The sequence below is a fragment of the Podarcis pityusensis genome (genome assembly GCF_964106645.2).
Source record: "Podarcis pityusensis genome assembly, chromosome: 1".
NCBI classification, from domain to species: Eukaryota; Metazoa; Chordata; class Lepidosauria; order Squamata; family Lacertidae; genus Podarcis; species Podarcis pityusensis.
In genome coordinates this window covers 94,157,525-94,170,009 of record NC_138028.1, presented here as the reverse complement: position 1 = coordinate 94,170,009, position 12,485 = coordinate 94,157,525, and the positions used below count along the sequence as shown (strand labels likewise).

At 40.9% G+C, this 12,485-nt stretch overlaps 1 protein-coding gene across 5 annotated transcripts in view; it reads left to right on the top strand.

The window, feature by feature from the left end:
* The window catches only part of SLC12A8 (solute carrier family 12 member 8), a 70,610-nt gene that overhangs the window by 38,523 nt on the left and 19,602 nt on the right, over positions 1 to 12,485 (top strand). For all 5 annotated transcript variants that reach the window (XR_013986734.1, XM_081006863.1, XM_081006864.1 and 2 more), the window contains 2 exons: positions 5,278 to 5,391; positions 11,786 to 11,873. Coding sequence is in view for 4 of the 5 variants with exons in the window: in XM_081006863.1 (XP_080862989.1) it covers positions 5,278 to 5,391; positions 11,786 to 11,873 (202 nt within the window). In the remaining variant the exon portion in view is untranslated. The remainder of the gene's footprint in view (positions 1 to 5,277; positions 5,392 to 11,785; positions 11,874 to 12,485) is intronic.

The following is a 12,485-nucleotide window of genomic DNA, read 5'->3' as shown; positions in this document are numbered from 1 at the left end:
ACCTTTTCAACACCTGTGATACCAGTCTAGTACCTTGAGACCTTCTGTGCAAATCTCCCCTGCAGATGTGTGTTCATGAGCTTAGCCCATTATTTGTGTTTTAGGGATAGATGGGTACTTAAAAGAAGAAACACATTTTAAGTGAAAAACTAGGGTGCTGATACTAGACTGATTTTATCACTTATCTAGTGCAATCTCCCATAGACCTGCAGCAGGACTGGCATCATACCAACTGAACATGCTGAAAACTTTGTCTTCATGTCATAGACTGGCTGGACGCAAAGGAATGATAGGAGGCACCAACTGGAGAACCCCCAGAGGGAAGAAGGTTCAGAGCCAGAGGATTGGTGGTTGGATGACAAGTGGTCAGAGGGAGAAGAGGGAGCAGACTGGGAGGGGAGGTGTCAAAAGCAGAATAAGTGGCAGGGATTAGTGAACAAGTAAAGGCTGTGTCAGAGCACAGTTTGGACTCCAAGGCAGAAGCAGAGGCCAGGGAGTCTGCCTCCTGCTGCAACCAGCTTCCTACTCCCCTGTTCTCCTAGAACATGCAGAGAAATGAAGTGAGCAGAACAGAGGGGGGTTGTGCGTAGACACAGCCTGAGACTGCGTGGGAAAGACCCTGGTGGGCACTGGGAAGGTGGAGAACTTCAGTCCTTGCAACTGTTTCATTGGGGCAAGACGTCCAAGAAAGAGTTGCTGAGACCACTAGGCCAGAGCTGTGGTTTGTTTCCTTGAATAAAGAGTTAGTGTCACTGGCCTCTGGTGATTTATTGTTTTGTGCTGTGACTCCAGCCCTGACAGATAATCTCCCCCCACCCACCATGGCTGTAGTGACATTTTGTTTTCATTTGCTACATAGAGCTTCCACAAATCAGGAAGAAAATTGCATCACTAAGACTCTTTGTATCTCTTCATACAATATTTTTGTCACTCTTTGATTGATTATAGATAATACTATTTCAAGCCTTAGACCTGTCGGAGTGTGGTCCTGCTTCTCATAACAGCCATAATAGGATAAATACCTTAGAAGCATCTAGCTGACCACTGCTGGGTACAGGATGTTGACTTTCATAATGATTGTTAGATCTTAGTTTGATCCGACGAGATACATTCAGCCCAGGCACTGAGATCCAGCACCAAGAGCCTTCTAGTTATTTTATGTGTTCAACTCAATGATATACCTGATACGTGGTAGTTGGTCTGGGAAGCTGCCTCAGAAATATTGCGAAGATGTCAAAAATTCATTTGAAATTCATCTTATCTTGTGCCTGATAAGCAAGAATGAATTATTTTGTTCCTGCGTATATAAAGATGTAGGAATCAAGTGTTTCCAATAAATTGCACCACTTTCCCCAAGGAAATAGGTTGACCCATTATCAAAGAGGCTGCAGATTATTCAGCCAGCTATTTACACGGTAATTCTATTTTTAAAAAGCGTTTAGTTAGGAGAAAACTGTATGAAATGAATCAGACTTGCTTCATAATGGATTTTATTTCCAAATGTGCTAGGATCAGAGTGCTAAAGATTCCTAACCATTTGCTGCAATGTATATTTAGTGCTAAAATAGGATCAGGTTTCTCTGAAAGAAGTCTTTGTACGTCCTGTCCGATACATTTGCTAGGTATGCATTTCTGCTGTACATGCATTTATCTTTTGGGGGGAAATATGCTTAGTCATAATTTAGTTTGAGCCCAGAGTCAGCAGAGGTTAGATTTGGTACATTTCTTTAAAGATCCATGGGGCTAAAACTTTGGTATTCCTGAAAAGGAGGCCAAATTGTTAGCCACTTACTAACTGGGTGGGAGAAAAAATGCTGGTTGGATTTTCTGTCTTGGGTGCTGTAATACCTTCAACCATTATGAAGAATCAGCACTTAAGTAAGAATTAAAAAAACTGAGCTTTCTTCTGAATAAATATAGGCTTCCTTTCCCTCATCTCTGGGCAGTTATATCAAGTTGCACAAGTGGTGCTGGTGGGCTCATTGAGTGAATCCTTTCCTTTCTATACTAAAGACAACCAACCTCTCAACTACGTTAAATCCCATTGAGCAAATACTATCTTTCCTGACCTTTCAACATCATTTTAAATAGCATTTTATGGTTACCCACCCTGGGACCATTGGTTGAAGGGCAGGTAATAAATTAACAGCAAGAACAATAATATATTGAGTATTGATGTCTTCTCTCATCATACTACAGTGGTACCTCGGGTTAAGTATTTAATTCATTCCGGAGGTCCGTACTTAACCTGAAACTGTTCTTAACCTGAAGCACCACTTTAGCTAATGGGGCCTCTTGCTGCTGCCGCGCCACCGGAGCATGATTTCTGTTCTCAACCTGAAGCAAAGTTCTTAACCTGAGGTAATATTTCAGAGTTAGCAGAGTCTGTAACCTGAAGCGTATGTAACCCGAGGTACCACTGTATCTATATAAAGAAATAATGCATAGCGAGAATGTTTGTAGAGAATGTGTTCTTTTCACATCTTAGAAGCACCTTTCCTTGCAGTGACACGAGGGGGGGACCTATTCAATGCCCAGTTTAACTGAGTTTTCCCTTATTCCAGCATCTTTTAGTCTTGAGCTAGGTCTCCAGAATGATGAAAGAAGTTCCTACTTTTAAAAACCTGCTTTATTTCAACATCCAAAACTCCCCACCACTCCCCCAAATTGCAAGCACTGTATAGTTCAGTGATCATCATCATCATCGGCTATTTTCAGTATAGCATGGCTGAGTATTGCACTACTGCTTTCTCTTCACTTCGCTCAGCTTTAACATTGTCAACTGACTTTATCTTGAATTTGACCCAAAACTTGACTAATCTGTAATGAAGTCCAGGCTTCGCAGAACTTGGCATGGTGGATATCCTTTCGGCAGTTGCATAATGGCTCACCCTGCATAACCACTGCTCACTGGCAGCTTATTCACCTCTCAAGGCGTTTTCCAAGTTCTCAAAGCATTCGGCCAAAACCTCAAACTCTTCCAAACCTTTAAGGTGTGTCCTTTACTCCGAAGCACTAAACACTCTAACATCCCAAAATATGTGTTTTTTAAAAATCCAGTCACCCTTACACAGAAGTTAAAAACTGCAGAAACGTAAACGTTTCCTAAGTTTCCTGTTCATGTGCTGAGGGAAGTCAGTGAAGGCTACGGGGTATTTGCTTCTTTTGCAATGGCACACTACACACCGGGGGTGTGGAATGTGAGCACAGCCTCTGTGCTAAATCTTGTTGTTCACTCCTCTGGGATTCTTTTCCTTGCTGTGCATGACCCTGCCTATGAAACCCCTCCCAGGGAGCCTTCAGTAAAGTTTTATAGCAAAGTCTGCCTGCAGACTCCATGAATAATAGATGCCAAGTCCCGGGTTTCATGGATCAGTGATTATCATTTTAAGGCATACAGAAGGATACCCTTTTCTTTTTCATGAAGGCTAAAGATGGTCACGGAAATGTGTAGCTTCATGTGACCTCCGTGACTTTGCCAGATGTCAAGGGGCCCAGACTCTGCCTCAAATCCAGAAACAGTTGAGATAAACTTGAACTGCCCCAGTAGAGACCTGACATTTCCCAAGTCTCTTTGCTTGTTAGGTGAGATTTCTTCCGGGCCAGAGAAAAGCGATTAAGATGCAGTCCTATACACACATAGCTAGGGTTGAATCATAGAATATAGAGCTGGAAGGGACCATGAGGGTCATCTAGGCCAACTCCCTGAAATGCAGGAATCTTTTTGCCCAATGTGAGGCTCGAACTCACAACCCTCAGATAAAGAGACTCATGCTCTACCAACTGAGCTACCCTTTGGATAAACCACATCGAACACAGTAGAGCTTATTTCCAGACAGGAATAGCCAAATCTGTCCATTTCAGCTTCTCCTGGTTGCTCATTTTTCCAATTGTAGATTCAGTTCTCCACATGCCCACTTCAGTTTGCAGATTTTTAAAAAATAAATAAAAGTTAGCATGAAGATTCAGCAGCATTTTTGTACAAATTGTACATATTTTTTATATGTAATTTCCCCCAATATGCACATTTTTGCAAACCGATTTCCCTTATAATGCAATGTATTCTGCATGTTCCCCCCCCCCAATAATGTATGAATTTATACTCACACTTTAGTATATGCTTTTTATACACATTAATTGACTGGAGAGCTGCATTGCAAAATTCAGATAAGTGTGAATTTTGAAGGATGGCTGTTTTTCAGTTCATGTTTTGTTTCAGAAAGTGTGAATTAGCTTAGTTTGCCTTTGAATGTGAACTGAATTGAGCCCCCCCCCCAAAAAAACCACCCTCTTCCAGGTACATGTGATTTTTTAATTTTACTATAGAAGTGGTATACCAGCTACCACTCAGATGTAGACTATATAAACAATTCCCAAAAACCAGACATGACTTTCAATGCCTTTCCTTGAATGCTGAATAAAAAAAAGATGCAAATAATTCACAGATTCAATTCATTGTTGTATAATAATAATAAAAAAATACTCAGTCCCAGCCATAATAATTGAAATTCAGCTAATGTAAAGGGTCAGGTAGTCTCAAACTGGGAATCTGAGCTTCAGGACCAAAGTGTCTTCGCCTCTCGATCACTGTGGTATCTGGTTGAACGAAGGACCTGCTTGTTTTCTGCAATGCAACTGCTTTGGGTGGCCAGAAGGCAGTGCTGCAGCTACCAACTCAGTAGGATCAGGTGATACAAGGAGCAAATGAGATTCTACCAGTCCTGTAAGCCCCTGGCTCTGGAATAGCTTCTCAGTCTGAGCAGCCTGATGCTTTGCCTCCCTTCCAGATCACCATCTCCAACACTGATCAGGATTTGAATATTCTAATGATACAATTTTGCTGGCTTTGCAATTTATGATTAAAATAGGCTTGTTAATTATCCCTGGCTTTGCAATTTATGATTAAAATAGGCTTGTTAATTATCCCTGATTTTAATACATGCTGGTGTGTTGTTGTTGTTGTTGTTGTTGTTGTTGTTTAAAAAAGAACTGTTTCCTATTTATTCCAAAGCACCACAGTCCAGAAACATGATAGATGTCTTATTTCAGACTTGATAGTGCAGTATTCCCCTTCAACATTTGCTGTCATATCTTTGTGATTCATTAACAATGCAGTTGCCTTTTTCTGACGCTCGTGGAAAGTAGACCATCTCCGCAAATAAGTAGCAATGGAAAACAATAGGATATGATGGGGAGGATGTAAATAAGGAGAGCATAAATAAAGACTGCAGCAGGCTATGACGTTAAACATGTGTTATTTTACTTTGAAACATGCAGAACATGGTTTCGTTGGTTATTCAGAGGAGCTAATGTTGAATAACACGCTGCCGAACTACAGCCCGGGGGAGTCTTTCTTCACTGTGTTTGGAGTGTTCTTCCCAGCTGCTACAGGTACCGTAGAATTGTATAAGATGCACTTAATAATTCTTGTGGTTGTAAGTGTGCTACACAAATACAGAATCCTAAACATCTCCCTTGTACTTTTTTAAAACCCATAAGTTTACAGTCCTTATTCTAGTGAAGAAAATTTGGGAGCAATATCTATTTGCTTTAAAAGTGCAACACACACACACACACACACACACTGGTGGTTGTGCAAAAAGGAATGACTTCTGAACTCTACATAGATCTCTGTCTCTTCTTTTGACTTTTCAGTCTCTCTTCCCCACCCGTCTCAAATATCTTGTGTATTCTTTGCTATGTCTTTGATGAAAGCAGCAGAAGCAGGATTGGCAGCCTTGCCCTCAGAACGTTCTGCAGTGTTTTTGCGGGCTGTTTATTTGTTGGCTTGTTTCTGTACCTTTCTGCCCAAGCCCCCAGGGGAACAATAAAATCAATACAATTAAACTCCACGATGGCAGAAATAGACCAGCCACACACCAAAGATAAACTGGAAACCTATCACAATAAATGTTGGCCTGAAACCTGTGGAATTAAGATGCTGGCAGTTTTAAGATCCCTTTCCTAATGATCCCTCGTGTGGTTTTCTCCTTTTCCACAGCTGCCACACACTAGGCCAACATTTTCATTGAGCTACTCCAAGTTTCCTTTCCTGATCACTTGCCACCAGCTCAGACCACATCAGTCTGCTTATTAGGATTCTTTTACCACCAGGTGCATCAGCTTAAACGATGACACTGAATTTGCCATTTTATTGCCCATTCACCCAGTTTGGCACCTTTGGAGTGATTTGTAATCACCTTTTGTTTTCATCAAGCTGACTAATTCAATGTCATCTCACTACTCACCCCTAACTCCAGATCATCTATGAACAAGTTTAAAAACACAGGCCCTAATACAAATCTTGGGGGAAACAACACATTTTTTTCACATCCCTCCATTGTGAGAACTGTCCATTGACTCTTGCTCTGTGCTTCTTGTTCTTTAACCTTTACTGATTTCCCAAGAGGATCCACATGGTGGCTAGGATTGCTCAGGAGCCTTTCATGAAAGTCTGTTGGCTCACCTCCAGCTACATGCTTGGTTAGTACCTGAGTAGAGACCATTGTTTATTTTACAAAATTTCCTAAAATTAGAGATAGAGATAGATAATGATGGGGGAGAGGCAGAGAGAAACCCCATACATAATGCCAAAGCATAGTTGCTTTGCATCCAACACAGGCAATTATAGAAGGAGGAATATTTATGAGTGCTGCAATAAAAATTACCCTCAATGTTGTTAAATGGTTCTTCACTCTTCCTTATTCTTGGCAGCTAGGAAAGAAGCCAAACCTAACAGATATAATTTATTTCAAAAGTATGGGTGAATTATTACTTCATTAGTACTAGTAAAACCAGTAGCTATGCTAAACGCTCTCCCTGAGTGCAATTTTTTGTGTTAAGAATATCATTAATTTGGTTGCTACCGAACAGCTTCCTCTTTATTCTTCTAGTATGTTTTATAGCATTTAGCTTCTCACAATGGCCGTGTGTCAGTGGCATGTGTAAATTAACGTCCCGTTCCTCTAGCTAGCTGTGTTCAAATAATGCTTGCAGGAACTTGGCCTGAAGAAGAACCCCTCTTGAGCATTTGGAACCTAACATTGCCACAAACTGCAGACAACTAGATAAGCAGCAACTCAAAAATAATGTAGGAGTATGAGCTACAGACTCAGAAAACAGTTTCAGCTAGTAAGGGGAGAGGAATAAGTAGAGAGAAGCCCATGAAGAGGACCAAAAGTGAAAGATAGAAAAAATTGTGAAAGTATACTTAATCCTAAACCTTTTTACAAGTCTCAGTCCCACTGAAACAAAGTTTAGGACTAGTTTGTCGTGAGAGTAAAATGTGAGAACCTTCACATTGCCATCAGTGAAATCATCAAGTGATAATGATAATATGAACACCCGTGCAATTAATGGGTATCTGGTCCTACCTAATGGTTGATTCTGTAGCACTGGTGAAGCCATATGGGTATGGATCATGTGGGAGGCCAATGTGGAAACCATTTAAGAGCAGGATAAAAGCACAATTAAGAATGAGCTGGAATTAAAGTGACTCAGAGCAAGAGAAACACAGGTATCTAGAGATAACCATAGGAGGAATTGGATAGTTTCTCAGGCACCAGAACAGATTTTAATTCTGAAGACACAACATACTATTTTTTATTATTAGTGTTAGTACTAGTAATATTCAAGGGGCCTAACAGTAATCAGACGACATTGTGATGTAAGCTTAGTCAATGTCTCAGGATTTGTTGTTTTTTTCTACAACAAACACGGCTTCCACTCTAAAATGTATTATTGCAACGCCATCATTCACTTACTCCACATTAAGACCGTTTAGCCCATAACAAACATGGCAAACAGTCACTTGGTATTTCCCGAGTCTGAACATTCTGTAGGAGTCCTACATTCTAGAGAATTTCTGTAGAATTTTGTTTTTGGCATTTGTCTAAATAGCCAAAGACGAAAATGAAGCTGTGTGGATGGCTGAACTCCCCTCTCAAGCAAGCCTTAAACATGTGACCCACCAACCCAAACCTAGACCACCAGCCAAGTATTGTGGCCTGTGATGAGCTTGACAAATGCTCTTGTTTTATATTCCCAGACAAACATTAGAAGAAGTTTTATAAAGTCCTTGTTGGGCTGTACAGACTGAGGGGTGCTTTTCACTTGGAGGCTAGTACTACAAGTTATTCTTTAAGATCCTGGGATATAGAGCTAGCACATAAGATGTGATGAAGGATACTAGCACCAGTCTCTCTTCTTTTAGTGTTCTCTGGGGCCCTGATTGGCCACTAGTCAAGGTTTTTGCTTCTTTCTAAAATCTGTGTAATCCAGGCCTAAAGAACCTGCAGTCCTCCAATATGATGTTGGATTGCAGCTCCTGTCATCCCCAACTATTGACAATACTGGCTGCATGATTGAAGTTGGAGTTCAACAACACTTGGAGGGCCACAGGTTCCCCGGAGGGCCACAGTTGTAAACCATTCTAGATCTGACAAACTGTTTGCAAACTTATTACTTGCAAGCCAAAGGTTTTTCACTCAGATCTCCCTGCATTTTTATTTAGACTCCTATCCTTTCTTGTGTTTGACATAGACTGCCCATTTATTGATCTTGGCCCCTGTCTATAATATAGTGTCATAACAAAACATTTGGTTGAATGCAAATTGTGGTGGATAATCTTACTGGCAGATCCATGTGGGCGGTACTGAATATAGTTTGTAGATTTAAGGAATCATGCTCTTAATTTACCAGTGAGTGTGGTTTAGCAGTACTGGAGTTTGCCAGTGGCTGGTTTTATGCCTGGATGCACCTGTTAAGCTGAGAATAAATGTAAGGAATTGCTTTGACATTCTGAAATGGCAGAAAGCCACATGAGCAATATTTTCAGAAAGGCCATTGCTTTCTATGAAAAAAAGATGAGGTTCTGACTAATTCAAGCCCATTCTTCAACTTAAGCTGTGATTCCAAGTGTGGGAGGAAGATGGAAACAGAAGGTGGTTTAACTACCTCATCCAGCAAAGGGAGACTATGTCCTTCCTTCAGTTCCCACCCCCAATTTGTAGCCCTACCAATATTGGAGCTCCAAAGTTGTTAAGGGAAAGGCTGCAGAAGTTCTAATGGTGGTAGAGAAAGGATTTCTGACTTCAGATATCCCTGTCAATGGTTAAAGCGCTTTCCCTTTTTTTCTGCCCTTGGGGAGAGAGAGATCCTGTGCTCCCTATAGCTCCTGGGGCACTCTGCCAGGGACCTTAGGATTGCAGAGCTAAAAACTTGAACAGCCTGACAAGGCAACTGCAGCTCTAGCTACACAGATGGAGCAGTCTTGCTCCTACTTCAGCCTGCCAGAACCAAAGGTCATAGTTAGGTCTCACGGTAATGTAGAGTTCTGCAACTAAGTCACTATCTGGCTCCAGTGTAGTTAAATCAGACTAACGTGTCGTTTCTAGAGACTGCTTGGACAGAGAATAATAACAATACGGTAATGAATTGAAGGTTGTGGATTAAATTTCATTCTCAGTGTCTTTGGATTTTTTGTTTATCATGCTCCACTGATGTAAGTAACAGTAATATTACTTTATTTTATAGCCACACGACCAATAATGTCATGCAGCTCTGCTCCTTTCTTTGTAATAGATATTTAAAGCATTTCAGATGAAGCTACTGGCTTTCTTCCCGAACATTTTGTAATGTAATAGTAAAGAAGTGGCTCTGTCATCCAAGCAATTAAACTGTTGCATGAGTTGCATGAGAAGTTGTGGGTGTGGGAGATGTTGATTTTACTGAATTAGTTCAGAAAGACTGCAACAACAACCACAGATAGTTTAAAAATACTGAAAGGGAAAGCCATTCCAGATGTAGGCAGACAGGATTTTTTTTTTTTACCATACACGCATGTCTGTGTGTACAGAAATGTATTAAACAGTTTGCTCATTTGGGCTGAAATATGTACTTGCAGAGTAATCCTAAGCATGTTTACTCTGAAGTGAGTCTCCCTGGGTTCAATAGGATATGGTCTCTCCAGTAAGCGTTTTTAGAATTGCAGCCTTAGGCATTCTCAAATACGGCCCCTTTGAAATCCAAGCATAGCTGATACTAGAATAGGCTTTGTATGTTAATGCCAGGTCTGGGCATGGTAACGTATAGGTAGCAAGAATGGACATTATGGTAGATTGCACAGAGGCACCCAACATTATTCTGGAAACTGCATTCTGTGTTAGCTGCACTTTTCTGGCAATTTTCAAGGCTAATCCTAAGTAGTGTGTGCTACAGTGATCTGGGCAAAAGGTTGCTAGAGCATGCAAAACTGTACACGTTATCTTGGTTGAGGAACAGACATAGCTGGCAAATCAGCCAAAGCTGGAAGTAGGCACCTCTTTGTTTATGGCATTTCTATACTGCGTAATCATTTCTAAGTTGTGTACATAAAAATAAACATTTCCCACACAACCTTAATGAACCAAGATGCTATATGGACCCTGTAACATTGGAGAGGACCTTGGGAGTGACTGTATCAACAGTCCTCCTCATCTTGCTGTCCCACAACAGGACCAGGGCCTAAACAGGATCACAGTCTCTATCCACTGGGAAACTCTCCAGAGTACTCAAGAATCAGTTTCCATTAGCCTTTGATGGCAGACCATCTGAATCGGTCCTCCATCCCAGCAGGGAGTGACTGCTGCTAAAAGTACAACCTTTAACAGGAAACTGATTTCACAGAATGGGACAATCTTGAAAGTATCAAGCAGCACCCAAACACTATTGGATTGGGGTGTCCTTTCTTGGGTTGGAACAAGACAGAATCAAAACAAGCAGAGCAATCAAAGACTGTCTTGGTAGGAGAGAAATATAGCATTTAAACTGAGACAAAAATGACGGATTGCTACTGTGTGAATGCAAAACTGAGGTAAGAATGAAAGGCCCAAGTTAGAGCAAAGAAGGTGGTGATTATTGATACCGTAAACTGACTTTTAGCTTGCTCACACTTCCCTTGCCACGCTCCTTTCCCAGGGAAAACTTGCTCTAAATCAGAACAAACAGCAGCCCACTGAAAAGCCAATTGCTGTTTGCTCCAGTTAAGTCCTAAGGAGTGGTTTTCCCTGGGGAAGAGCAGTGGGACAAGAGGAAGTGCCGATAAGCCCTTTGTCTGAGCTGCTGTAAGCTGTAACATAGGAAAGTGCTCTTTTGGTTCAGTTCTAGTGCCTTTTTACTTGGAAGAAAGATGCGTGTTGCAGGGTGCTGGGTAATCCTTTCCCCTGCGTACTGAGTGTATGTATGTGACTGTTGTCTTATCAAATAGTTACCAATTGAACACTTTGCAATTAATTCGTTAAGGAGAGCCCACCTATACCAAATTGGTAGAGGGTGGGTAACAGTAATCACAGACATAAAGGGCAAATGCTGGATCCCTTTGTCCTGAAGGCTCGTGATCTAAACATATTGTAACAAGAGTTATCTTGTGAATGTGTCAGAACCTATAATCTATTTGGAGTACACTACCCACATAATATGTGTGGCCTGTTTGAATGATTTGCAGAGTTGAATGTCAGCAGTCATTTGGAGAGGGGACTGCTTTCAAGTGATAGTTTTGAGATAAGCCCTTTTTTGTTTAAATCTCTGCTTTTTCTTCCAGTGCCATTGTCCAGTTTGGAACAAAGAACCTCTTTGTGGGCATGTAGTTCGTAGCTTGTTGCCACTGGATACCTGATGGCTTAATCACAAAGCTTGTATACATGGCCCTGATATCAGCATATGCACCGGTGATGTTTTTAAAAAGGCTACTGTCTTACAGCAATTTAACACAGTGTCCTCTTTATTTTCCCGTGTTCCCAAAACGCAGGTGTGATGGCTGGGTTCAATATGAGTGGTGATCTCAGGAAGCCTGCAACAGATATCCCTCTAGGATCCCTATCTGCTATAGGTGTTTCGTAAGTCCCTTGAAAACAAGGTGGTGGTGCTTATGAGGAAACCTCCTGGTAACTTTCTTTCTGTCATGTGTGATATAGATTATTGTAATATGAAAATAGATTTATTTATTACCTAACAAATCAAACCTAGGCAGACAGTCAAAGAATCTTCCTGGGCAGCTTAGCAAAAAGAATAATGAATTAATGTTTGTCTCCCCACATTCTATTTCTGATTTAGAGGATATATAAGAATTTGTGGATGCTGAGATTCTTCTGAAATGGATATAAATCTTAAAAGAAAAGAGGGGGAAAGCCCCAACCTCTTCCTCTAGTTCCGGGGAAAAATCCACAAGGAATATGAAACAAACAGGCTTAGTCTTTCTCTAACATCCACCGCAGAGCCCTAGATAAATTCCACAGCAAATGGATTTTTAGAAATAATTCTTAAATTAAAGGATCCCATTGGATTCGAATTTATAATAAATGAGATACACTGCTGCCTAAATGATGTTTCTCACTTTGGTTTACAGATAAATACTTTGTTTTATAACCAGAGATTGTGGCACAGTAGTTAAAGTACTTGACTATACTCCTATATGCTTTGTCTTACTGGGTAATATGACTGGTCAGACT